This window comes from Tachysurus vachellii, chromosome 4 (assembly GCF_030014155.1).
Source record: "Tachysurus vachellii isolate PV-2020 chromosome 4, HZAU_Pvac_v1, whole genome shotgun sequence".
Classification (NCBI taxonomy): domain Eukaryota; kingdom Metazoa; phylum Chordata; class Actinopteri; order Siluriformes; family Bagridae; genus Tachysurus; species Tachysurus vachellii.
Window position 1 is genome coordinate 21,600,827 of NC_083463.1, and position 27,968 is coordinate 21,628,794.

General features: G+C 35.8%; 1 protein-coding gene across 1 annotated transcript; it reads right to left on the reverse strand.

The window, feature by feature from the left end:
• Positions 1 to 17,476: 17,476 nt before the first annotated feature.
• lrrn1 (leucine rich repeat neuronal 1) lies at positions 17,477 to 27,825 on the reverse strand. Its single transcript, XM_060867133.1, has 2 exons — positions 27,593 to 27,825; positions 17,477 to 19,905 (listed from the first exon to the last, which is right to left on the reverse strand). The coding sequence occupies exon 2, from the start codon at positions 19,771 to 19,773 to the stop codon at positions 17,626 to 17,628; it is 2,148 nt and encodes a 715-aa protein (XP_060723116.1). The 5' UTR covers positions 19,774 to 19,905; positions 27,593 to 27,825; the 3' UTR covers positions 17,477 to 17,625.
• Positions 27,826 to 27,968: the final 143 nt, after the last annotated feature.

The following is a 27,968-nucleotide window of genomic DNA, read 5'->3' on the forward strand; positions in this document are numbered from 1 at the left end:
CCAATTGTATCTATGCATGAAGCATAGCAGAAGTACCGGAATCTCCGCTATAAGACTACAAAGACGATTTCTGCCTAAAAAAACCACAATTCCAACACCAAGCAGATTATTGAACAAACAGAAAAAAAATGCATAAACATTGAGCATGCAACAAAAAAAGTAATCAGCCATTACACATTACAAACACAATTAGATTCTGCAGAATCCAACGGTATAAGGATTAGCGCTCAGGAATGAAAGCCACTCCTGATTCCATTGCTCTGCCATGGAAACTAGTTGGGGCTTGGTTCAACAGAACACCAGAACCTGTGAAGCAAACAGAGCGAAACAGTGTAGGCAGGAATTCTCAAAGTCTTGAAAACAGTTAAGTAATAAAAATCTCAGGCAAGAGCATCAATGCAAAGCAGGCAGAATCATCAACAGGCAAACAGGCAGGGTTAAACCAGTCAGGCAGGAACAGGACTGAAGACAGGATGACTAGTCTAGACTATAAGGCAAATTGAAAAGACCTTCTGGTGAAGAGCATGCTCTGGTGTCAGTGGCATGCTTAAATAGTGCTTAAATAGTGTTGCATGGTACAAAATGGTGGCTGCCCCAGAAGTGCTTCCTCAAGATGGCCGCTGACCCAGGTAAATACATTTGGATCTCCATATCTTGGACCCTTGGATAATATTGACACTCTATAGATTACACACTGTATTGTATTTTAATTTTTAAACAGGCACAATACGACTTTAATGAAGATTTCCTCATGTTACTCATGATGGTACACAATTTAAAAAAATGAATGACATGCTAGATGGATTTCTGGAATTTTCTGTTTAATTTTTTCATAGCATGGTCAACTGTAAAAGTAAAACCATAGTAACTGAAAGAGGAGACAGAGATTTTTAATGTAATGATATGGAAATGTATTGTTCCCAATCAACACACTGGCATGTTTTTTTTCCTTTTTTTGGGGATGGTTGGGTGGGAGGGAAGTTGAGAGGAAAACAAAGCCTAAATGCAACCCCTAAAGACTCAGTATTTTGGGTAAAATTATTACATGGAGCTTTTATGTAGCATATATGGCAGTATATTTTGGTGTCCTGCTGACACTAAGCACTGAAAGTTATTTTGCTGAAGCAAGTGTGAATTCCCTATGGTTAGTGTGTAAATTATCATGACGATGTCAGCAAAAGCAGCAGGACACAGCTGCAGGGTTTGAGGGCATTGTAAGCCTGCTTTTCATTGTTCTCTATTATTCTGGTTAGCACAGAATATACTTTGAGTTATGGTTATTGTGGTTAATGTGGCATCATTTAATGTAAAGGTCATAATACAGTGAAAATTCTAAATACTTTTTCAACCTAATATCTCTACCTGACATTTGAATAGTATAGGCTGTGGGCTCTAGGGTTGTGTCATCGTCTCAAAACTCTTTCAACAGCCACCTCACATTCAGGCTGGGGAGCAGCCTTGGACGGCTGCCCAGGTCAGTATCTGTGGGAAGGCCCTTATCTCTCATGGCACATAAATTGCCTGAGATCAGGGCCATGTTCTAGAATTGAAAAACTTCCTCCCAAACGTCAGGGGCTACCAGGTGTCTACATCCATCATCAGGGTGGTCTGCGTACCAGGTTTCTTTCACTGAGAGCAATTTTCATCTCACGGCATGTAAATCAGGATGCAGACTTTCTATTGTGGCAGGTGCTGAGGCCCGGGGAGTGGCGTCTCCACCCCAGGCAGTGGAGCTCATTTGCCAGATTTTTGGCGGGGCGGAAGTGGATACGTTGGCCTCCAAGGAGTCAACCCACTGTCTGCTAAGGTATTCTCTCTCTCATCTGGCCCCTCTGGTACAGACGTGTCTGAGGCTTCACCTGTATACCTTTCCCCCAGAGTGTGCCACGATTGAGTCAACCTTCTTCTAGTGGTTCCTCGTTGGCTCGCTCGAGTGTGGTTTGCAGAACAAATCTCCCTCCTAGATGGCAGTCCATGTGAGATCCCTATCAGAAAAGATCTCCTTTGTCAGGCGCAGGGGCAATCCTACAACTCCACCACAAGATGTGGAAGGTCTCGGTCTGGCCCCTAAGGGGGACCAGTTTCTAGTGAGCAGGCCTCTTGTATGAGGTAGTGGAGACTCTACTGATTGCTAGGGATCCCTCAACTAGGAAGGTATGAAGGTGTATGATCTGAAGTGGAGGCTTTTATGCCTCTGGTATGACAAATGCTGTCAGGACCTAGTTCACTGCCCTTTTTCAGGGCCTGTCCCCCTCTACTTTAAAGGTGTAGTGCCATTGCACCCTGTTCCGTGAGGGACGCCGCTCCACTTTCGGTTCCGCCGAACCTGTCAGGAATCAGCCCGGACTTTTGGCCATGTGCTATTGTTATTGTTGTTGTCACGTGTCTACCCCGCCTTCGTTCACTCCTCCCTGTCTCCAAACCTGTTCCTAATTGTCAGTTCCTAACAGTCATAGGTGTTTAAGTTTAGTTAAATGTTCAATGTCATCATTTGTATTGTTTTAGTTATCATCTTTTACTACATATATATATTAATATGTATTATTAGGAAGTTTTTTACAAGTCTCCTGGTTTTAATATTTGGACTGAAGGTGGTTTTAAAATCATCGCTCACCCTTATGTAAATCAAGATGTAAGCATTTTTAAGGCTGAGCTTAGTAAATATACAGTTTGATTTCCGTTCTTGGGCAAAGGACATGGACATAAAGTATAGTTTTTTGATTTGGATGCCAGTAATCTTAATATCAGGGTCAAACCCCTATTTATTCTGGAGCAAGGGGAATCCTTGAATGAGATGATTACCAGGAAGGAAATTATTATATTGCACTTAATTCCTGACCAATTGGTGGAATGCAATAAAATGATGACTCAATTTCCTATAGACCAGCAATCAAGGGTTTGAATTTGTCCAGTGTAGCTCAAGTCAAAATTGTTATAATATGTAATTAATTATATAGTAATTGTTATAATTGAGTTATGTCTTAATTTTCAAATGATGTAATACCAATTTTAGCAGGAGAAGACTAAAATTGACTCATTACATTAACAGGTTGTTTGCTCTTTAAATAATGTCTACACAACTTCTTGAACTATAGGATATGTAAGACACTGCAAGGTTTTATATATTGCCTTTCTACATTAAAAGCAATGGCTCCTCTCTGGGCATTGTAGTTGCTCAAATGGAGTAGGTACAGTGTGACCAATGTTCACAGACATCCTGAGTCTGATTCTTTTGTAGGGGGTTGAATGAGCTTTGAGAAAATGGCTTTTTGACTTCTCTCCATTAACACCGAATTGAGACAAATGGCTAGATCAATGAGAGAGTACAGTGACAAATGGCTTAACAAGTTTACTCAGCAATGACATCTTTCTAAACCTGGTTGTTACATACATATCTACACGGGTTTGGAACTCAAGGGTGTGACCTGCTAATGTACCTTGATCTTGTTTGTATGTTAATATTTGATTTGTTTTATTAGATTAGGACAGATGATCAAACTCAAAAACTACTCTGCCTGTGCATATCGTAATATTTTGGAGAATCTTGATATCAGACATGAGATCTTGCTGTTTCACTTGGAGTGTTGGCATGATTATCTGGTTTGGGGAGGTTGATATGATGGACATGGGGTTAACTGTGGCAGACAACTGGACAGTTTGTCTAGTGTGGTATGGCTATTGTTTGCTATTGCTGCCCCACCTTTCTTCATTCTTGTTTTGACCTTTATTTACTGTAACCAAATGCATCCACAGTTATGGTATCATCATCAGTCAGAAAGCTTTCACACTTGGATTTCATACTTGGAATGCAAATGCGTTCAGTTCAGTTTATAAAACAAGTCACACCTTGGTCTCTTTTAAAGCCACATCCTGACTTATATGTGTGCATTTAACCCTTTTTACCAGTATACTGATGTTCTATTCCACTGACATAATGGAATATCACCATATCAGACATTTTCAATCAGGACAAACAAACAAATAATTGAATTCCCAGACATCTGGTATAAAATTATACCAGGACACTGCTGGCTTTCAGGGTGACCTTTACACAATATTTTATTTGTTGAATAAGACACCTTTGGTTTTTAGGTGCTTAAAAACAAGCACTTGGGGCATCCCACAGAGCAAAAATGAGATTGATATATCTATTTTCTTTGAATAGGGAAACATCTGTGGAAAAATAACCAAGCATTGTTGTTTTTATGGAACGTTTCTTTGAATATATTGCCCAACTAAACTAAAAGAAATACTTAAATATTTAAATATACTTTAAAATAATAAATTCCTAAATCCCTGAATGTCCACTTTTATAGAAGCCATAAATCACCACTTGGATTGTGACATGACAAAAACTTTCATTCCATTTTAGTATATATATATATAAAATATATATAGTATATATAAAAAGTTCCATTTCATAGCCTCTGTAAAAAAAAGTTAAGTCACACAGATACTGTATATACAATGATTGAAAACTGAGAAAAGAAACTGAAAAAACACAAAGTTCAGAAACTGAGAAAAGATGATTAGCGTTAATAAAGAAAATAAAGAAGACACATCTCACCACCTCCTTCATAAGTTACATTAAATGCTCTGTGTATTCCCTCTGGAATTGGTGAATCAAAAATGTAATGGAGTGGAGTCAACTGACATTCAGCCTTCTATTGTAGCTCATAAATACTACAGTAAGAGATACAGGTCTGACTGACAGTTTCACAGGAAGCCAACCCTGACATGGAGAGGGAGTCTCACCAGCATTTACATTTCTGGCATTTAGCAGACACTCTTATCCAGAGGGACTTTCATTCTTATTTGAATTTAAACAACTGAGAAATTGAGGGCCTTGCTCAGGGGCTGAGCAGTGGCAACATGGTAGACCTGGGATTCAAACTCATGACCTTTCCAATCAATAGTCCTTGATTGGAAAACACCTTAACCACTAGGCTACCACATCCCCCCACATCCCATCCATTTTAGCAATTTAGCATCAAGGGAAGGCCTGTAAAATATTGGATAGTTTTCTTACTGTGAGGTTGTATCATTAATCCACATCCATAAATGTAACAGTGTTGAATATTCCATTTTTAACATACAATTAACATGCAACCATCTATTTTTAATGTATAAGCATATTGTTCAGCACTAAATGAAAATAATTGTATGTCTAGTAAAATTATTTGGTGTGAATTAAAGATCATATAACGCAAGTCTCCTTGTTATGATCTTGTTCATTGAATTTTCTTTTAAATATGTAGCCTACCTTAGCCAAATTCAGTTAAATTTTTTATTCATTCATGCTAGCGACATTGAAAATTATCGTCAGGGTATATGTATCTATATAATGAGCGTACTCAGGAAGTTTATATTATCAGCTTGATCTGACAGGCAACAGTAAGAATTTCACCATCTTATCCACTATCCAATATCCTGTGAAGTGTGAATGAATGAAATGATCATGTCATAAAATTCTAAATCTTTTATGTTGCAGTTTTTCACACTGGAATAAATCAGGCTGTCTTACCACAGACTGGGTATGAATGCTTGATTAATCTAAGAGTACTGGTAGGGAGAGAAAAAACATACAGCTGCTTTAATTAGACCCCTGGAGAGATTAATTTAAAAGCATAATCACAATAATGGTTCCTTAAACATTTTTAAGGATTTATTTTGTCATCAACATAGGCACCAACAAATGAAAACATGTAAATATGTAAGAAACATATTAAAACTCTCTAAATGCATTCACTATATGAAATAAAGTTGTTGTGTCTATATTACATTCTGATCTCTCTAATAAAGATTAGCAGTTTAAAATAACAGCTCATGGCAAGCCTGATTTTTAATTAGAGTTGATTACAGGTTATACTACTGAATGTGGATCAGTTTTACAAAAGAAATACAGCATATTTAATAGGTAGCATTCATTAAATGTCATATGTTTGTCAAAACTACATAACCTTTCAGTCCCTGCACCCCATAAAGTCATCTACCTGAGTCATGTTTATGTCTAATGAGCATGGATATTTACTTTATGTACTGTCTCCGGTAGCACTTTTCATCTTGCTTTTGTTGAGCTCACTCCATGTTTCTGTATTCATGTGCATACATAGTGCTTGTTCGTGGACCTTGTGTCAGTTTTGTATGGTACCAGTTAAATCATATCTACACTTGCATCTTCCCCCAATGTCAATCCTTAACAATGTTTATTGTAATTTGCATGAAGCCAAATCTTTATGTATGTATTTATGTAACCATATGTATTGCTTGTTTCTAAAACAAAATATATATCTAGGTTAACCGTGTTTTTCATTTTTGAAGATAAGAATTGCACAAAGTTCTGATACTTTTATTTATGGGGTGCAGAGACTGATAGGTTATGTAGTCTTGACAAAGGAAAATGTGTCTCTTGAACTATGCCTATGTTTGCAAGTACAGCCACTTACTTTTTCCAGTGACCTAAACTGACTTTAGAAACAGCTGTTTTTTGATCTTCCAGCTAGAAGTCACTTCTACTTAATAGTAAGGGGCCATGCTGGACTCAGGGCTGGCCTGGACAAAGCTGATATGTTTATTAACATGCTGTGTTACCAGTAAGGCTTAGCTATAGTGTGACATGATTGAACTCTGGTCTTCAACACAGGCAGTGTGTGCTGATAGATAAGGCAGGCTATACACAGACTTATCTGGCTATAATGATAACCAGTAAGAAATCTTTCTTAAAACTAGACCCTACAGCGACCTCTGTTGATCTCTCTGTGTTTCACTCAGCCAAGGCAATATATTAAGGTCATTTCTCACAAAAACAGACGTGGTTACACACTATATTTTAGACAATTAGACATTATGTTTTACAGAATATTACATTATCTTTAAGTTTTATACACAGTTATCATATTTTAATGCAATGAATACCCCAGCCTTCAGGATGTTCTGTTCTTCTGGGTTCTACTAACCCACTGCAGTGCACTTTGTGGTATCATGTGCAATTATACGCTAAGCTACATCATGCTGTTTAATAAATTGACAAATATACTGTGTGTATATATATATAGTGCCCCATATATTGAACACAGTGAATGGGACATGGCTTGTTTTGTTGTGCCCATGTTGAACATTGAATTTCTTTGTCAATTCATACTATACAATGGTGAATAATGGCTCATATGAAAGTAGACAAACTGTACGGCACTGTAAATATATGGTAATGGGTCTAAATATGAGCTTTTATTATACAATGTTTTAGTTAATGCACAGAATATTAACCCTTTGTTAACCCAATGAAAATTACATTTTTTCTCATTTTTTCTAAAGTTTTCTCATTGCATATAATAAGAATACCATTTGTAAAAAAAAAAAATCAAGTTTAGAAATACCTCTGTGTGAGTGACCAGCATGATAAAAGAAAGTTTCTAGGACATGGGGAGAGTAATAGTGTTGTTATTATTAATTAAGTTTATTATTTATTTTACATTAAGTTCATAAACCTTAAAAATAATCACATGAGGCATTTAAAGTATTTGTCCTAGTGGCATTTACTTATGGTTTCATAATCATATGCTTTCATTTATTCTATCTGTGTTGGAATTTTCCTGAATGTTCAGATATACTTACTGTATATTCCACTGCAGCTGCAATGCATTAATGGATTTTCACTATGTGTATATAAAAATATGTATAGATTGTGTATTTGGGTGTATGTATTCTCTGTGTTTAATGTCCTGTGTTGTTTATGTACTGCAGTGCCCCATGCCTTAAGGATAATTAAAGTCTACCTTTACAGCACTGATGCAGAGAGAGCATTTCTCTCTCTCTCTCTCTCTCTCTCTCTCTCTCTCTCTCTCTCTCTCTGTTCATAAGTACACTGACCTATGGATGTGGATTGCAGTCTTGTCTCTTCCTGGCCAATCCACCCCTCCTAGCTCCCCTGATCCCACCGCACACAGCAGAGAGAGATTAAATTTTGATTAATTTCTGACATCTTGAGCCAGTGGCTCCAGCCTACTTTCAGGAGAGGTGATAGCACTGCTTTAATCCAGAGAGAAGCCAGAAGGTCAACTTAACCCTGTTTTCTATGAAAGTCTATACCACTGATATATGTAGTTTAAGGAAACTGAGACATTTGAATATATGCTTATGCCTAATACATAATTCATTATAAATTATAGTCCACATAAATATTGGAGTCTTCTCAATGATGTCAAATATTTTATGGATTATTTATATTCATTAATGTTCATTTATGGTATAGAGAGTACCTGGTTTTGACAGCTTTCACAGGCTATCCCATTGAATCCCATTCACTGCTCACAGGGCTATGACATGCTTTACAATGTCTAATTAGCCTTTTGGTGTTGCCATTCAGGCTCTCTCTTTTGTGGATGTGAGTTGTTTTTTTCACAGTTTTGAATGGATTCATGGTGATTTTCACGGCTTCTTACCTGGCTCCAGTTGACCTTGTCAGTGATATTTCTGTCTGTGCACCTGGGGGCATCTTGCAGATATTGCTGCCAGTTCTGGCAAGTGCAGACATGAAGGGTTGCCTTGGAAACAGGGCCTCTGGTAAAGGGAGATGCAGAAGATTCTTGGAATCACAAAACACCTTCCATCATGTCCAAAGGTAAACAAAAACTACTGTGGCAATCACAGTACCACGTGTTTATTGAATGACTTTCAGTATGCCCAGCTCCAGAGGTAGGTAGTAACGAATTATATTTACTTCATTACATTTACTTGAGTACATTTTTTGGGTAACTTTTTGAGTATAATTAAAGATGCGTACTTTTACTCTTAGTCAAGTAGATTTTTAGTGGAAAAACTTTACTTTTACTTTTACATCGGTGGCGTTCCTCCGTTACTCAAATGGTAATAAATATGAGATTTAATAAATAATAATTAGTTTATATGACAAGTCTCGCGAGACGTTGGAGAGGCTGCTGCGCGAGAGTATGCTGCGCATCTCCCGCTGAAGTTTAGCGCGCCTTTAGTTGGAAGATGATGGCTGAAGCAGAGGAAGACGTTTGCGCTTTATCAAAGGCAGATCACCCGTGGCCTCAAATTAATTCTATATTTTCACTCCAAGATGTAAAAAATAATAGCTTTATAATGCGATGCATTCTGTGTGCACCAAAACAAACAGACATCGCAGCTTACAACTAATTACTTGAGTAGTTTTTTCATCGGATACTTTTTACTCTTAGTCAGGCAACTATTAAGATTGTTACTTTTACTCTTACTTGAGTAAATATTTCCATAAGTACTTGTACTTTTACTTGAGTACAGATTTTGGATACTCTACCCGCCTCTGTCCAGCTCAGACTACTGATGTTTGCATAGGAATATCCACTAATGACAGAGTACCAAAAATGATACAAAGAAATAGGGGAGCTTGCCCTCAGTGCTGCCTGGAAATACAGTGTTTTTAAAATCAATTTGGAATATACAACACATCCAGTATATTCTCTTGTCTTGTTAGATATGTTGTTTTACAACACTGTATTCACAGTGGAATATTTTACTATTTTAAGAAAATCGACAATAACTAAAAAAAAACTCTTATATCATTTAACAAAAATTCAATTCTTTTTTTATCATGACAAACCACATAAATATGATTTTAAATTATTTATAAATAAGGATGCTTATTTTATTTTAAAACATCCATTGTTTTATTCAGGTGTCATCATGTAGCTGAATCTTTGCTAAGTATTTGCTAAGACACTTCGTATGCATTGACGTTATCAGTGTCATCAACAAAGCTGAAAGTATACTAGACAGACACATAACATTTGCCCGTGTCTTCAACCTGTACTTCCATGTGTCATAATAAACCTGCAGAGGCAAATGCAAGTGCAGGTGGGTAAGCTTTAATGTCACTAAAGGCAAACAATCCCACAACATCAGTAAACAAGCACTGGCCAGGCAATCAGCAAACAGCACAATATGGATCAGACAAAACACATGAGCATAAATAGATAGTAAGGCTGAATGAATAAAAGCCCTTTAAAATGTACAGTGTGTGAGTGATGCTAATTAAGCAGGTGTGTTCAACTTTTTTTACGCTACGAATTTAAATCACATACACACACACACACACAATGTATACAGCTCGGTTTTAGTGAATCTGTGGTCAGGAAAGCCTCAGAATCTCAGAAAATTTTTTGAGCCTGCTGATATGCATTTCTGCTCACCATGGTTTTAGATTGCTTATTTGTGTCAGCCATTTTCTTCAATCTGTAGTTGAAAATGAACATTAACTGATCTCTTGAACTGTTTTTGCAATATTTTGCATTGTGCTGCATCACATGATTTAATGTTTAGATAACTGCATGTCCAAGTGCTCCTAATAAAATGAGTTCTAATAAACGATAATAAAGTGTGTGTGAGATATATAGTAACTTGTCTAATCACTTTCTACACATCGCAACATAAGATGTAAGATTTTTCACTCCTGCCTAAGCTTCACACTTTCTGCTAGTAAAGTAGTTCATCATGCAAAAATAGATGTTCGATAATGTGCTATTTAATCAGCTGCTGAAAAATAAGCTGCAGTGAGTTTATTCCTATTCTATATTGTTAATATTCTCTTTAATATTACCTGAATGCTTAACAATAAAAGGGTAAAAAAGTGATAAAATTCTTCAGTCCACATTTTCTATCCCCATGTCTAGTGGTGTAGATTCTCTTTGCATGATCTGCATGCAGGCATTTTTTAATAATTAGGTTGGCAAGAAAATCAACATTAGCACCTGCATAAATGAGGTCTGAATTCAAAGAACTTTTTTTTTAATGAAGGTGCAGAAACATGTACAACATACCACTATTTATGAACCTGTGGTCTGCCAGACACCAAATAAAACTCAATTTCAATGTGTAGAGTCTGTTGATTTATAATAGAAATGACAGCCATCCAAACCTCAAAATGAATCAAGAGAATCAGTACCTTTAATAATTCACTTTTTCCACTTATACAGAATTACATTCATCGATGACTTCAACCATCCTAATAGTTACTATGCTTTATTAAATTCTTCTTATTAATGAACTTCAGTCAACAAACCAAGAGTAATAAACATTCTCTATTTTTACAATGCTTTAACGTACGTACATCTCTGCCCCACACCTCTCTGACACCTCCTGTAGTAACGCTAACACATCACTGATAAATCCATAGATACGTTAGACAAAATTAGCATTATCATTGCAGGCAAAAGAACATTATCGTTTGCTGTTGTATTCATCAGTGTTAGTATATTGCTGCATTTTGAGGTAACTCAAAAGTTATGTCACAGTCATACAGATTTTCAAAGGAAATGCATATTTTGTGTCAACGAAGAGACAAAAGTGTGCTCATTTCTGTACTTTATCACAATAGGGAAGTAAATATGAGCTGCAGTGCCACACTAATATTAACATGCATAATATGATCAAATAAAATGGTGCTCAAATGGCACAGCTGCCTTCTCTGGTGCAAAATGGGCCTTGAAGACATTTTCTTAGTGGTTGGTCCATGAGCTGGTGATTTCCTAATGGTCAAACTGAATCGATTTCATGAGTCTCTGTTGGACTCTTATTGAAAGCCAATGTCCTTTTATAAGAATTACAATTAAGAGTATGAATAGAATAATATGAAGAAATAAAACAGTAAAAATGTAAGAATTAAAAAACATTAAGGCTGTGTAATGTATAATTATGATATTGATTTTATCTTGTAATATAATCTACTAGAGGCTTAAACCTATAAAGTTTGGTCACTTGCTAAAAACCTCCAAACACCATGTTGGACTAAGGTAAGCCATGTATTCACAGTATTGTACATGGAGACATTAGTCCTTATTCAGCTGTTCTTTTTTCCCCAGCTAGATTTGTTTTATTTTCTGACATTTAAAAATATCATGGTGTCTGGAGGATATCCATAGGAACACTAAAATAAACAAAATACATAGCAATAATTAAAATGTTGAAATTCTAAACTACATTGTCAGGTTATTTTCCTACATTGAATGTTCTCTTAATCCATCAAGACACATCAGGCAATAAGAACATTTTAAGCTGCATATTTGTTTTTAATGAAATACAGTACACAGTCTCAGTGACATCAGATAAGAGGCTTGGATGAATTGTTCCCTACTAATACAAACAGCATGTCTTTTTATGTGCAAAATGCTATTTCTTTCCAAAAAAAATTCTGGTTTTGGAAAGCATAAAAGGTCATTTTTAATGCTTATAACAATGAACATTGTTGCAAAGCAGCTTTACAGGAATATGCAAATTCAGAAAGAAAAATTCAAAATTATTTATCGATATTAAATATTTATCCATTTTATTATGACAAAATAATTACCATGTGAACTGATTATTTGTGTGTGTGTATGTGTCCATTTTATTTAAATTGTTCTTCAAAATCTGAACATTTATTTATGAAAGTAAGATATACTAGGCATACAGAAATTTTTTTGATCTAGTGTTTCAGAATATTGACATCAGCACAACTGTGAGGCTGAGACAAATCAGCAAATATCCGAGGTCACGTCCTACACATCCAGCTGTATTAAGAACTCTTTTTCCTTTTCTTTTTGGCAGCACTACAAAACAAACAGCCTGGATAACCTGTCAATTAGTGTATCACTCAGACCCAGCCAGGTGTTAGTTCAAATGTTAACAAAGCCCTTGGGAAAACGTAGCATTTCAAACCTTTCGCTAGTTTGACACTCAACTGTGAGTGGAAAAAGCCAGAAAATCAGCAGCAGTGCAGAAGCAGTACCATTGCCGTGCTACTGAGACAAAATTTAGAAAGTGTTTTGTAAGTTATGACAGTTATGATAGCTTTATCAATATTTGCAATATATTGGCTGCAGTTTTTACAATTTTTTCTTGGTCTGGTTTTGAATTATTTACCTTAGCAGTCAGGTTTTGTGAAGTCCCAATGTCACTACTGATCCTCTGGTACATTAAGCAGGTTATCAGTAATTGTATTCTTGAAATTATTCAGTGCTCAATTATGCGTTCTCTAAAGCATTCAGGTTTCAGAGAGCATGACGAGAGCTCCATGTTCCTGCCAAGTATTTCCCTAATGATTTGCCTTTCTTCAAATAGATGTGCTGCATTGCAGCTATCTGAAGACATCAATTGAAAGCATTCTTGTTCTTGGTTAGATAGAAAAATAAATGTTATTGTTTCTATCTAATAGGTCTTTCACAACAGCTTAAAGAGATGCGATTAGAGTCAGTTCTAGCAAAGATCTTGATTGATTCCTCTGGGAAAAATCTTTATGTATGGTCACTGATGATTGCATCATACACGTAGATGTAATATATTATTTCTCAAGCTTACTCAAGCTCCATTTTACAAACATAAAGAAACTCTATAAAAATGTGGGCAGGGCAATTCATTTAAAATTCATTTTTATTGTTGAGATTTAAAATTTTTGGCATGATGTTTTCCTTCGAGGTAGACAGGAAATTTGCTATATTAGGTAAAACATTAAAGGGTGCCAATACCTTTGTGCTATCTTTTTTGATTTTGGTTCATTGAGTGTTTCAAGGATGTTTTCCACTTCAGCAAACAGTAATAATAGAACATCCTGTGGAACATTATGTAGATGTCACTGAACAAATGAATTTCTGTTTAAGATATGCCAACAAAATTCTTGCCCATTGTTGAAATTAATCTGAAGGTGAATGTCTGCAGAAGATTATTGTTAAGTTATTCAAGGTTAGGCTTAATGACATTTTTGAATCATACCTTCACAGCAGGTATGTTACTGACATAAGTTGTTGAAGTTCATCAAGCAGCAGCTTCTTTGTGAGAGGTCTCGTGACTTTTCCAGAGCACTGAATGACACTCAATCCCAATGATTTATATGATGTAAAACAAAAGAAAAATGATACTTCCTTTGAACATTTTTGTATGAAAATATTGAAATAACACAAAATAACATATTTTATTTTTGTTTGCACCTTAATATGCAAGCATGTCACAGCAAATAAAGGGCCCAAAAACTAACAAATAAAAAAGTAGTTAAAAAGCAGAACTTTCACCTAATTGTTAAACAGTCAGTTTTCTATTGCTGTTTTACAATTTATTCTGCAATCATAAGCAAATAGATGCATTTCTTTCTTGTAATACTTCTGCAATCTTTTCACAAACTCCGTGTTGAAATATGACGCAATTTGTGACTATGCAGTTATTTAAATGAATAAATTGACAATAACATTACCAAATTATCTATTTTATTTAACAGTTATGCAAAACTATAATAAGTACTATGCAGAAGTGCCAACATTGCTAACAAGAAAATCTTAGCAGGCAAATAGAAAAAATTTACCACAACAAGCTCAACGCATGTTGGTGGAAATGATGGCTCCATGCTTACAGCATAAATCATAAACATAAGTTTGTTAAACTAATATTTATTATGCTTGCATCTATAATCAATCAGCTAAGTGTATAAGCTGACTTTATACAATTATACAAAAGCACATGTCCGGTCTGCAGTCCAGTCCAGGTTAGATATTACACACAATAATAAACTGTCTACAACTGTAGGGAAAGATTTTTACTGTTGATAAACTCATTTTTTGTAGACATTTGTACATCTGAGCATCAGATACAGTATAAAAATTGGTATTTACACTTTTATTACTGGCATGAAAGGAAAATATACACTTGGGTGCCCAAAATAAGAAAATTATGATGCTGTTTGTATTAAACGAAAATATTAAATGGGTGACACACAACACATCTTACCCTGCACTTTTATTATGAATGACCTGTCTGATTCGTTGATACAGAAATAAAAAAAGTGTCGGGTTGATTATATCTATGTCTTTTTCCTAGATGTGTGGAGTACAACAATAACAGCACATGTCCATGAGCATCTTCGCTGTATGCTATTCATAATACAATACAATGGAGAGTTCTGTCAAATTTGTTTTTAACACGATGGTTACATCGTGTAACAGAAAATCCTGGCTGACTGTGTAAGCAAATGCAGCTACTGCACTGAGTTTAGCAAAATATGCAAGGGCTGCATGAAAGGTAACCCATTTATTTGGCCAAATATTATAGAAATGATATCAAGCAGGGAGATATACGTGTCGAGCATTTGGCCATAAATGTTCAACTGGATATCCAGAAAATAACAAGCCAAACGTTTGGTATGGCCGCTAGTTAATAATTAGTGAAGCCTCAATTTATTAACAACTGGATAGAAGACATGAATACAAATGAAAAAATAAGTTAGCAAAATGTTAATCTAGAAAAAATTAAGACCATATAATGATAGTCAATAATAACAGAAACAGCTTTGTCCTGTATTCATTTCACTTCGTATTTTCCTGAATATCTGAACAAATAAATAAAAAACAAACAAACAAATAGAAAACATAGCAATACGGAAAGGATAGTTTTTAGGTATCTCTATTTCCATACATTTTAGGCAACAACTATAGGCATTGATACCTCTATAGTGACTATGACAAAGTTTATGAAATGCCAGCATAACCTATACTGTAAAACTTTGCATAAAAATCCCTTGAAAAAATTAATTGCTTCTTTGCTTTGCTACAATCTAAACTCATGATTACTTGAGAGTGGAACTAGGATAAAAACAAAATGTAACCATGGCTTCTATATGCAGTGGACCACCAGGTGGCTTCCTTCCAGAACTAGGTTTTTATTTTTGTTTGTTTCCTCTCTGAGTTCTAATAGCATCATGAAAAAATATGATGGTACCTCACATACTCTCTATGACTGTGCCCTCACATGTGCAGCCTGAAAGACTCCTGCTACATCATACAAATCCTCTGGCCGTTCTTATTAACCTGATTCACCCGGCTGGCTGGACTGTCCACCTCTTGTACACATGTAACCTATAATTCCTTATGTTCCAGACAACCAGAACATTTTATATCTGGAATTTCTTTAGGCAAGATATCAAAGTGATTTGTAAAACTTCCTAAAGCATTAATTGGAAAATGTATTCCATGGACAGTGTTTAATATGAGTGCTGATACCTTTTTAATGATAAATGATGGCTGTTCAAAGCGTTGCTATTAATCCCTATTGTGAATAATAGATATTTAAGTGTGATGTTTAAGTATTTAAGCCATTCTTAGGCAACATCTGTGGACAGATTTATTTTTTTGTATTCTAGGAAATTGGCATCTATTAGCTATGTGTAGTTCTGGAAAGAAAGTACTCTGGTAGCAGTGGAACTAGACCACTCTGACAATCAGACTACATGCAGAGAAGCAGAAAATGCTACTGATTCCTTAATTTTATCTATAGTATGTAAAAAAAATATATAAATAAAAAATTAAAAAATGTACGACTATTTGTTTAAGTTCTAAATCAAAATGTAACATATTATATAAAAAAAAGAATAAAAATAAAATAAAATTATAGTTGATACAACATTACAGAACAATTGCTAACATCATTTAATAGACAGTATCTCAAGTCTAAATCATTTTGTCAGCTTACACTGTAGTCCATGGACAAAATTCTTAATATATTTTAGTGCACAACAGATAAACTGTTTTTTTTTTGTTTTGTTTTTCTTACAAAAGAGAGAAAGGAACTTTACATTCTACATGAATACTGCCAAAGACATTTGTACAGTGTTTGATCAAACTGCTACAGCATCAACTGACCCAAAAATAATCTTTGACAATATCTATGCTGTGCTATTAAAATATACTGAACATGAAAAAGCACAGCTACTAACATGTCTCAGGAACTAAACACAGCTGCAACATTGAGCTAAGAGGAAAAAGTAAGATGCTCTACTAAAATATCTGAATCATTAGGCCATTTACACTGCCAATCAAAAGTTTTTGTATCTCCGATTAAAACTTTTGTTTAAATTTTAAATGAAAATGAATTTGTCTAAATACTTTAGAATTAGAAAATCTAATAAATATGTATAAATGAGCTGAGAAACATTAATAACATTTTATTATACTGGGAAAAACTCGATCGAACAGGGAGAAAAGCCTGGATAAATCTAATTAGGCACTTGTAGTAGAGATGTTTGCGCGATTGTTTTTTTTTTCTACTGTCCACTCCTAAAGAAATTCTTACAATCCTACAGAGACCTTCTTGCTCCTGCAGACCACTTATTTATTTATTTATTTATTTATTTTTGCGTAGACAATATTCCCATGAACTTAGATGGTTCTATTTACTAAAATGTATAAATAGTCATTTAAACCACCATTAAACCACTTGCTTTCTCCTGAGAGCTTCATAACTCATTGCCTGCTCCCACCCACATAAAAATAAAAACCACCTGTTCCCACAGCTTATTTGGCTTCCTTCTGCAGGATCCTCATCTCAATGCACAACTTCAAATTGTAGCACAATTTATAAAGGTTTACAGTCATGCAGTATCTGGTTCACCAAACAAGCGCACATGCCTTTATAAAAGCATTATAATGAGGCAAAATGAAAATTTGTAATTTTGTAAATCTGGAATAAGACATCCCAAAAAACACTATGTATGTTCAAAAACTTTTGACTGGCAGTGTAGTTGTTACCAATAAGCAAAGCAGAGAATAAACCCACTTTTGCACAAGTAAGTAAAACGTGTCTTTGTGCTCCAAAACAACAGTTTGATGGACTTCACCACATGTAGTAGCTTCTTGTTGTGTCAACCTGGCTTGTCTTTGGCTCTAAGGAGCCATCTTTGTCCTTTTCAGTGTCTACATCCCACAGATTGATGAGAGGAGGGTAGAGCTCATTAAGAGGAATGGAAGAGGTTTTCTGCATGTACTTTTTGAGGGAGTGGTGGTAATTCTTCCTTTTCCATCTCTTGGCAATATAGACAGAGATAAACCCCAGGCTGATGATAGCCAAAAGTGTACCCATGACAGCAGCAAGAGCTGTGTTGGTGCCTTGGTCAGATATTTCCACAGCAAAAGTGGAATGTTTAGTTGTGACATTTACACAAGACTTTTGAGTCTGTTGGTGAATATTGGAAACTGAGAGACAGACCTCATATTCAGTTGCTGGTTGAAGGTGTGTCAGATTATACTCATGGACATCTACAGGGACTCTGGCTGTATAGGTGATATGGGGGTTGTCAATCTTCATGGTGGCTGAAGACCACTTCAGGTTAGAAGTCATTACATTGGAGTTTACCTTCCAGGACACAAGTACTGAGTGAGACTCTGTCTGTTTCACATAAATTTTCATAAGCTGAGTGCTGTCCAGGAGAGTGCCATTGACCCGGATTGCTGTTACCCGAGTGTCCGCACCCTCTGTATTCTGTGCAACACAGGTGTAGCGACCAGAATCATCAGCCTGAATGTTTGATATATGTAGTGTTCCAGCACTGTTCAGATGGTACTTATCAGATACAGTATCCATCATGACCTTGTTACCTAATGGTGTCACCCAGTATATCTCTGGTTCAGGCTCCGCCATTGCACGACAGTCAAGGTCTATGGCCATGCCAATATCCAGGTTAAGATGGTTAGGGAAGGTGTCGTGAGATATCATTGGCAAGCACTGCTCAGCAGATTCATGTGAAAGTGCCTCTTTCATGCGCTGACCTCTGACCTCTGGTGGCATTGCACAGTACATTGAAAGAGGTTCCATAAATCGTATGGTTGTCTTATTTGAACTCATCCACTGGATAACACAGTCACACCGCAGTGGGTTGCTGTGAATGCTGATCTCCCGCAGGTTAGGTAAGGATTCTACTGTTGCCAGATAAACAGAGTTTAGAGCATTGTTGTTAAGCATGAGACTCTCAAGAGATGGAACATCACGGAATGCTAATCGGCTAATGTATGAGAGCTTAGGGTTATTGGTGGCCTCAAGTTTGGTCAATTCCGGGAGATTATCCAGAGCAAAATGATCAATAGAGACAAGCTCTCCCATGTTATTAATACCAAGTTCTTTAAGCCTTAACATATTTTTGAAATCCCCTTCCTGGATTTTGTGTATAGGGTTTTTGTTCAAATCCAAAAATTTCAGGTTTGGTAGTTTCTGTAGAGCATTTTGAGGAACATCCACAAGTTTATTATCATAGAAAGAGAGGCTCTCAAGATTGTCCAGTCCAACAAACGCATTGCCTGGTATATCAGTAAGTTCCATCCCTGCTAATACCAGACTTCTAAGGTTAACCAGAGGTTTAAAATTTAAATCCATTATACCAACCACAGGATTTTCTCCAATCATAAGGATCTCAAGGTTGGGGGTTGATTCAAACCAACGGCTATCAATAGCTTTTAGTTTGTTGGAATTCAGGTGTAGCCTTAGCAAGTTGCGCAAACCAGCAAATGCATTAGAAGCAATGGAACTAATTTGATTGTGGTTTATATAAAGCTCCTGTAGGTTTGTAAGATCCTGAAGGCTGAAGTCAGGCATCTCAACAATCTGGTTCTCCTCCAGATGGAGCGTGGTGAGCTGGGACATGTTGGTTAGGCCTATGTCTCGAATATTGGTAAAGTTGTTCTGGGAAAGATCCAGTTCAGTCAGGTTTAGCAACTGTTCCAGTTCTTCACTGGTCCTGGCAATGTAGTTACTCTGCAACAGCAAAACTTGTGTGTCACTTGACAAATTTCCAGGGATGCGTGTAAGACGAAGGTCATTGCAGTCTACGGTTATAGCTTCCCTGTAGGTAGACTGAGGTGTGAACCACGGCCGGATTTCGCATACACATAGTTGAGGACACTCTGTAGCTTCAGCAGATGAGAATGTAAGTAATGCCAGCAAAAAAATGAAGCAAGGCTGAGCAAGACAGTATGCAGTCACTATAGCCATTTTTAGCCACTCTGATCAAAAGTTGGCCTGCATCAATCCTTTATCCTGTAAAGACTTCAGTGGCACAGTAGTTTCCCAGTTGGTTCAGTGTAGACTCCAACACAGTCTAATATCAGGGCAGTGTAACTGGGTCTGGAAGCAAAAGAAAAAGTTTCTGTCAGGATACAACAATATGACATGGCAGGTTATATAAAATTAAAAATTTCTATGTATCAAAGAAAAACTTTGTGTATATATATATATATATATATATATATATATATATATATATATATATATATATATATATATATATGTGTGTGTGTGTGTGTGTGTGTGTGTGCGTGTAATATATTAATGTATGATACAGCCATACAGCCAAACGTATGAACTCGAATAAGAATCAGAGCTCACTAATTCTCTCATGGTTAAATGAGCACGAATCCCCATAGCCAAGATCTAGTGAAAACGTTGAGAATAGTTGAGACACTTGTTTTTCTAGTAGGTTGTCAGTTCATTCTATTTATCCAAATAACATATCCAAGTGGTTTAAATGCCATGATCAAGCATCACCTGGTTAAATATGATGAATATTCATTATTACATAACTAAAGTTCATATGAGTCTATGCAAAAATGAATGAATTCTAATTGCAAATTCAAAATATACTGTTAACGTGTGCATCAAGATTACAGCAAAAGCTCTAGCACTTTGGGACAGTGTTTATTGAAATACAGTTGTGTTTATTCATATCACAAGTAGCATTCAGCATTCTCCAATGTTTCCTGGATTCCTGCTTTAATACTCTTGCTGCAATGATTGACTCAGCATCAGCACCATATGGATCAGCAAATGTCCATGCTCACCATCCAGGTGCTTGGGCTGTGTAACACATGATAACACATACAGGCCATTTTTAGCTTACAAATTTAAACATAGGCTTGCATATTTTCTCCACTGACTCTTCAAAGTAGCCCAAGAGAGTTTATTTAAAATCACCTACTCTGAATTAAACATCATATCCAAACATGATTTGCCAGTTAGTGGTGGATCAGATTTTACCTAGAGAATTTTTTTTCAAGCCTAGTGGAGCAAGAGTTATTTTATTACAGATGCATATTAAACAGAGAAACAATAATATAGGAAAAATGCAGAAATCTATTGGTAACAAATGGTTTAAAGATTGGCTTCTGGTATAAAGAGCTCAATAACCAAAAAATTAATGCTCCATTTGAAAGCAGTGCAACCAGCACATGTGCATGTTACTGGTGTAAAAATTTGGTACCTAATGTGTGGACAAGACAAATGCATTCTCTTGTCACATCAGGCTACATGCTCCTGCCCGATAAATCATATTTTATGATATTTTATGTTATTTCATAAAGTTCATCAAACTCTCTTTCAGTAGTTTCCAGCAAGCATTTGGCTACAATATTCTACTGTGCTTTAAAGTGTCCCTTGAAAAAAACTGCCCAAACTTGTCCGAAATGCTTTTACAGTACACAGTGATTTATAATCAAAAGTATATGGTTTAAAAATGAACTGATTTGCTCCTGCTTTCCTAACATTTATTCTTATGAAGTACAGCACACACCAGAATACACAAAAAATAACAGCACACATGATTGATATGAAACTTGCTGCAAGAGGTGATCTTCATCCAAAAAAAAATTCTCTGAATAGTAAGTGTTTGTAGAAATCCAAGGGGTATTCCTACGAACCCTCTGTGATCTCTTTGGAGGGAAACCTATCAAAGTGTGTCTTTAAAGAGCAAAGGTCTAATGCATATGTCTTCTGTCATGTCGTCAAAATCGGCTTGCATCACTGAGTGGAAAACATCATGAAATAATCATAGCCAGGTCATGCATAGAATAGAAGATTGATGCTGTCTGGTCTGTTGCCAGTATTGCCAGGTCCTATTTTTTCCTGTGAAGCTAGACTTCTTTTACACTAGACCTCTGCCTAGTGGCTTTGTTGTTGTTAATTATATGTTTGTTTGTTTTTTTTTGCATGGTGAGGATTGGAATACGGTGCTATGATACGTCACTGAACCTTTCACATTGAAACTGGAGGCATTTACAGAAATCCTGTTTTTAAATAATACATGAACATACAGTACAGTAAACATTATTTGTAAAACAGTATTCTTGATGTACTTTAAAAGCAGTTTACTGTATAAATATTTAGGGGTAATTAGTCAATAGTTAATACTTGATGTGTGATAATGAAGAGTCTCTTTCTTTAGATAGGGTGGTTAATTTTTATGTCGGAACACTCTTTGTAATATTTGGTTCTCACATGAAATGTTTACCCGGAGAAAGAAATTAACAAAAGCTCTATAAACAACAAATGACAACATGCAATCAAGCAAGACAAGGAGGCTGCCTCTACATACCCATTACTCATGATATCTATTAATTCAGAAAGCTTTCCTTTTTCATTAAAATTAGGCGTTGTGTTCTACTTCTGTATGCAGTTTGGGTGTGTGTAATTCAATGAGGGTATCAGGCACTGAAATTGGGAATGTATTTTTTTAGATTTTGAGTGGTAAAACAGATACCTAATAGCTACCATCTGGCAAAAAAACTGCACACTTGAACTCTTAACTGAGTTTCATGTTCCTTCATAAACTGAGGTTCATGTGCAGTGATGTTCACCATCTATACTCAGTCTTCTAAGTAACTATCTGGATTGTATCAAACAACAAATCACTGTCTGTTATTCTCACAATTTATCATGATATCTTCACAGTAGGGTTAATCTCAGATTCAGACCCAGTTACTTATCACAAAAGTGGTTAAAATGTTCACACTCAGGCAAATGAAGAATAGTGATGGCACCAAATTTAACAATACAGAATATTTAAATATTTTGAACAGAAATATGGCAAAGAAACTGCATATTGAACAACAATCATTTACAAATACCTTTAGTTGGAAAAAGGAATAGTTTTTAATAAGAGACTATTTAGTATTTAATATTCCTCTTCTTCAGCAGTCATTGCTAATTCTGTTAAACAACAACAGCTACTTGCACAGTGTTAACAGTCTGGATCTCTATACATTTAAAAAAACATAATAAAAAACATGTTTTTATGGAATGGAAAAAGATAATAGACAATATTTATTATATGCAATGCCCAGTGTGTATTGAAGTTTGGCCAAGATTTTGTGAGCATGGAGGCTGGATTTGTCCAGAAACGGGGAGAAAAGCACTTAGTGCTCTGTTTGAACTTCAATCCAAACCTGTTAGCAGATACCGCAAGCATAAATTATGGTGACATAAAGTAGTTAAATCGCTGTTATATCTCTGCAACTCTAAATTATACTGTAAGTACTCTATAATATATTGCTGTCACTGGTCACCACATAAAAAAGGATATCTAAAACACCACTGTAAATATCTGTTCATATCATGCAGTCAATAGCAGAAGTGCAGAAGCTGTCATTTTCACGTTTAGGGGCAAATGATTGTTTAAACCTTTTAAGCTTCATTAAGGCTGGTCTTAATGGATGGAGGCTGCTTGTGTAAAGTCCATTATCCTTTGTATCTTTATAACTTAAATCATAATTGACAGCCATAAAAATCTGCTGGCGCCATCTGCCATTTGACTGTGAGACAAAATTCTGTCCCCCCTTAGGGGGGTGATGAGGGGGCATCACCTTTTTTCTGTCAGACTGGCAAACTGAAAACAGACTGATAGTCTGAGAATTCACACTTTCTACATCACCCCCCACCCCTTTAAACCTTAATATCAATTGAAACAATGCAGCTAATTTAAGCTAGACAATTATAGCCAATCTCAACATACTTTTCCTATATAAAGTGTTTATTTTTGGCAAGATCTAGCCCAGACCTCCATGAATGTACTGTATTCTGGCTGTGATCTGAGCTGTAGCATCAACACAATCCCAATTATATGTTCTTGGTTCTTGAATGCTACGTGCCTGTGACTGATTCATTCAGAATTCTCTGACTGATAAACTCATGAATACTTTAATTGGCAATGGGTTTCTTTCCAACAGCAGCATCAGGCTCTAAATGCATCCAAAATAAACTCTAAAACTATATTGTGAGCAATTGTCTATAGCGCTCCTAAAAATAAAGGCTATACATTTGGGCCTGTAATTCTTGTGATTAGGGTCAGAGCTCAGTACAGATGTATATTTTAAGATGTACATTCAAATTAAAATGAAGAGATTGGACTTTAACTTCATATTAATTCCAATATCCAATGTGCTGTAATTCATTACAATGTAAAAATACAATGCATCCGAATTGCAAAGCTTCAGTAGAATGGAACGTTTAAACATTTTGAAATTCACTTCAGACAAATTTGGTAAGTAATCTGCAAATCTAGATTATCTTCTGTCATGCTGTCTACTATAACACATAGCAAGTAAAACCGCTTGTGCAAGACTGACTGGAATAAAAACACACCCCAAGCACTTTTTTAGCAAGTCACTTGTGAATAGAATGGCAGATTGAGCTGTAAACTACAGTACACTGCAGTTATGGGGAGAAAGGTGCTGAGGAATCATGGTTCCATATCCTCTAGTCAGAACCTAAAATAATGTTTCTATGGAAGCAGTATTTTTCCATACCCGTGTAAACACTAATCCATGGAGGCAGAAATGCGTTGAGTTGAAAATAAAACACTGATAGAAGAAAGCAAAAAAAAAGAGAGAGAATGAAATCCAGGGAGGATCGACAGCACATCCTGAGCAAAAAAGGAAGTCACGCTAGAAGCTGATACGAGCATTCCAGAATAGTATAGTTTGTGAAATGAATGTTAATGGAAATCTGTTCAGCATCCCAGTGGCTTAGCCATTGGGAACAAAGAAAACAGAACATCTGTGTGTGATTCTCAAGACTTGTGCAACACTGATTAACACTTTAAAATATTAAATACTAGTATTATGTTTGGTAAGATTGTGCACTTGATAATTGAGTGTATTGTTATTTGAAATACACTTTAAAATTGAAAGTTATTGATTAAAATGACAAGGACCGTCACAGTTGGATGGTAAAATGGAGAACACGCAGACCCCAAGGGTCTAAATGTACCAAATCTAATTTCTTTTTCACAATATTAGTTTAGCTATTTTTTCCTCCAAATCAGGTCTACAATCCCTGGAGTCTTCAAACACATTATATGATACTGAAAATGTTAATAAAAGCAAAGAGTCAGGATTCTATGATTAGGCTGTATTAAACCTGTTATGTTATTTGTAGGCAGTTGATAAACTCTGATCAATTTTGTAATTATTTTCTAGAAGAACTGATATCTCCAGATCTCCTGGGATTAAAAAACATAATAATATATATTATTATTATTATTATTATTATTATTATTATTATTATTATTAAGCACAATTAGGTAAGCAATGAAAAAATAAGGGAAAAGTCTCAGAAACACTGTATTTATTAAGGTAAGGCTGCATATATGTAGAGCAAAAGTTGTAGACTAGCTTAAGAGTTGTTAATTGATGTAGCTTTCAGTGAGATAATAAGTGAAGATAATTTGCAAAGATAAATCCAAATCATATAAAAATAGCTGAAGGACCAACAACAAATATCAACATATTCCAGAGAGGACTTCACAAAATATAAACTGTAGGACTGCTGATATTGTACACTCAAGGATTTTTAAAATCCTCTTAGAAGAATTTGTTTTAACTTAAGTAGGAAATACTGATTTTTTAGGGTTCTACATTCTAATACTAGACTTGACTGTGCAATCATATGTCCTTTCCCGAACCATTCTGTTTGTGACACTTAGCAGGAAGACTTCGCAATCACATTACAGTGGCAGAATTAGTTAAACTACTGCCTTGCCTGTCCTAGCACAGGCTCAGAATGGAGCCTGTATTGTTGTTACACTCATATACCCTGCTTTTAACATTTTGAAGGGGTATTGTTTTGATTTTACTTTCTCTGCACAAGCCATTTTAATATTTAGGCACATACTTTATGTTTATTGGTCTTTATCACCATTTACCTCTCATACAGTGGAAGAAGGACTCATAGGACCCTGTCAGAGGAAAGAAGATAGTAGGAATCTGTCACTTCCTCTTTTTAAACTCTTAGGATTTGAAATCATAAGGATTTTTCCTATATGAGGTTCCCAAAAAGTGTTGAAAAGTGATATCATATCAAATCATATCATTTCTTATATGGGTTGCTATACAATAATGCTGATATCAATAAACTCTATCTATGTCTATACTAGGCCTGCATATTATAGTGTAAAACCGCACTGCTGTCTATTTTGGGCTAAATGTAATACAATACTGAAGGTTTTGGGAGGAATGGCTGCTCTGCTTCTGTTGTTTCTTTTCTCCATGTAGCACTTGGTCCTATGTCCATGTTCATCAGTTTAACATATATAACATAGAAAACTGAACATTACACACACACTGAATATATAATTTAAGTATCATCAAAAAAGCAGTCAAAGATGGCAGTATCTTTTTTTGTGATGCAATGCAATGTGTGCAAAGCAGAGAGGTGTTCCATAGCAACACATTGCTGATGCATTGACATTGAAAAGGATTGCACCAAAATCCTTCTGCTTTCTTAGTGAAGTGAATACAGTAACAAAGCAACACTATGCTCACACTAATGTTCCATGAACATTCAAATAAATTCTCAACGTAGTACAATATGTGAAATGATAAACTGATTTGACTATTCAAAATCTAAGTTTTGTTTATCATTCATTTTGTTAAATTCTTTGTCAAATTGATTTAAATGTCAGATTGTAAATAAAGCATGAAAAAAATTGTTAGCTTTAGTCCAAAATTAATAAAATAATATTAATTGAGAGCTTATTAAGTAACCAATTGTTTTATTCCATTGTATGCAAAAAAAAACATGACTATATACAATGTACCACGGTTTTATGGAATTGCTAGAAATAAGGTTGCCTTTCATTGCCCATGTTGTGTGCATTCTTGAATCTTCTTCCACACATTTTGACTTCTGTAAAGTATAGAAACTCAGCAGCCCAAAAATAGAAACTCCCCAAAAATAGCTCAGAAAAAAAAATGATATGTGAAATCTTTCACTTTTCTTATACAACCTGCAAAGCAACTTCCATGCGGAATTAAGACAGACAGTGTTTATATAGGCCCAGCTGCCTCAGGATGGCAATTTCATTAATATTCTTGTCACCACCTCCCAGAAGTTGTGCAAGCTCTGCAGACGCAACAGCTGCAACTAGGCGGAGGCGTGTCCCTCAAGGACAATATGAACAACTCACAATCCTCCCTTATTATTATGCATCTTTTTCTTGCACTTAAACACGCCTTCCCACCATTTAACATGGTTTGGGTTACTACTCTTTCTTCTAAAGTTCTTGTATCTCCCTAATTTTGAATAAGGGGGCCTTGGTGACATCTGCTAGTGCCATCATATTTGGATGCAAATCACATTAGTAGTGAAGATCAAAGGTAACTACAATCAATGCATGGCTGTGAACTTGCATGAGAAAACCAATTCCTCAGCTCCAGATATGAGGACAAGGGCAATATATATATATATATATATATATATATATATATATATATATATATATATATACACACACCTATTTGATATTTGAAACCTGTAACATATTTGGTGTTAATAAGGTAATAAGGTAATGTTGGCTGTACTGCGATGCGTACAATTCCTACTGCAACGAACCTATTTGTTAATGTAAAGAAACCTCTAAGGATCTGGACCATTAAATGTATATTTTGAAGATTCTGTTGCATTTGGTGCCTTAAATCTGACACTATATGCACACAAAGAACTAGTCTATTATTTATTAGAATATATGCATATAGGTTATTACCTCTTTGGCGTGCACGTCTCAGTTCACCGGCCTCCTCCTTCAGTGTCCTTCCAGACCGAAACGTCAACAAACAAGGGAAAAAATCCAGAAGATATGAGATATGAGACTTGTTTGTTTGTATCACGTTGCTCCTGAGATGCATACGAAGAGAAAGCTTCAGCAATATGTTTTATTCGGGTACCGCTTCGTTGTGTCCACACGGATTCCCCGTAGAAAAGCGCATGGTCGGTTTAGCTTGAAGAGCCACCGGTGGTCTGTGCACACTGTAAGCAGCACGCGCTACACGGAGAAAATAACGGGATCGAGCACCTGGCGCTGTCCTCGCGAGTCAGCTGATTCTGGCACACGCGATTGGCCGAGGGGAGCGCGAGCGGGA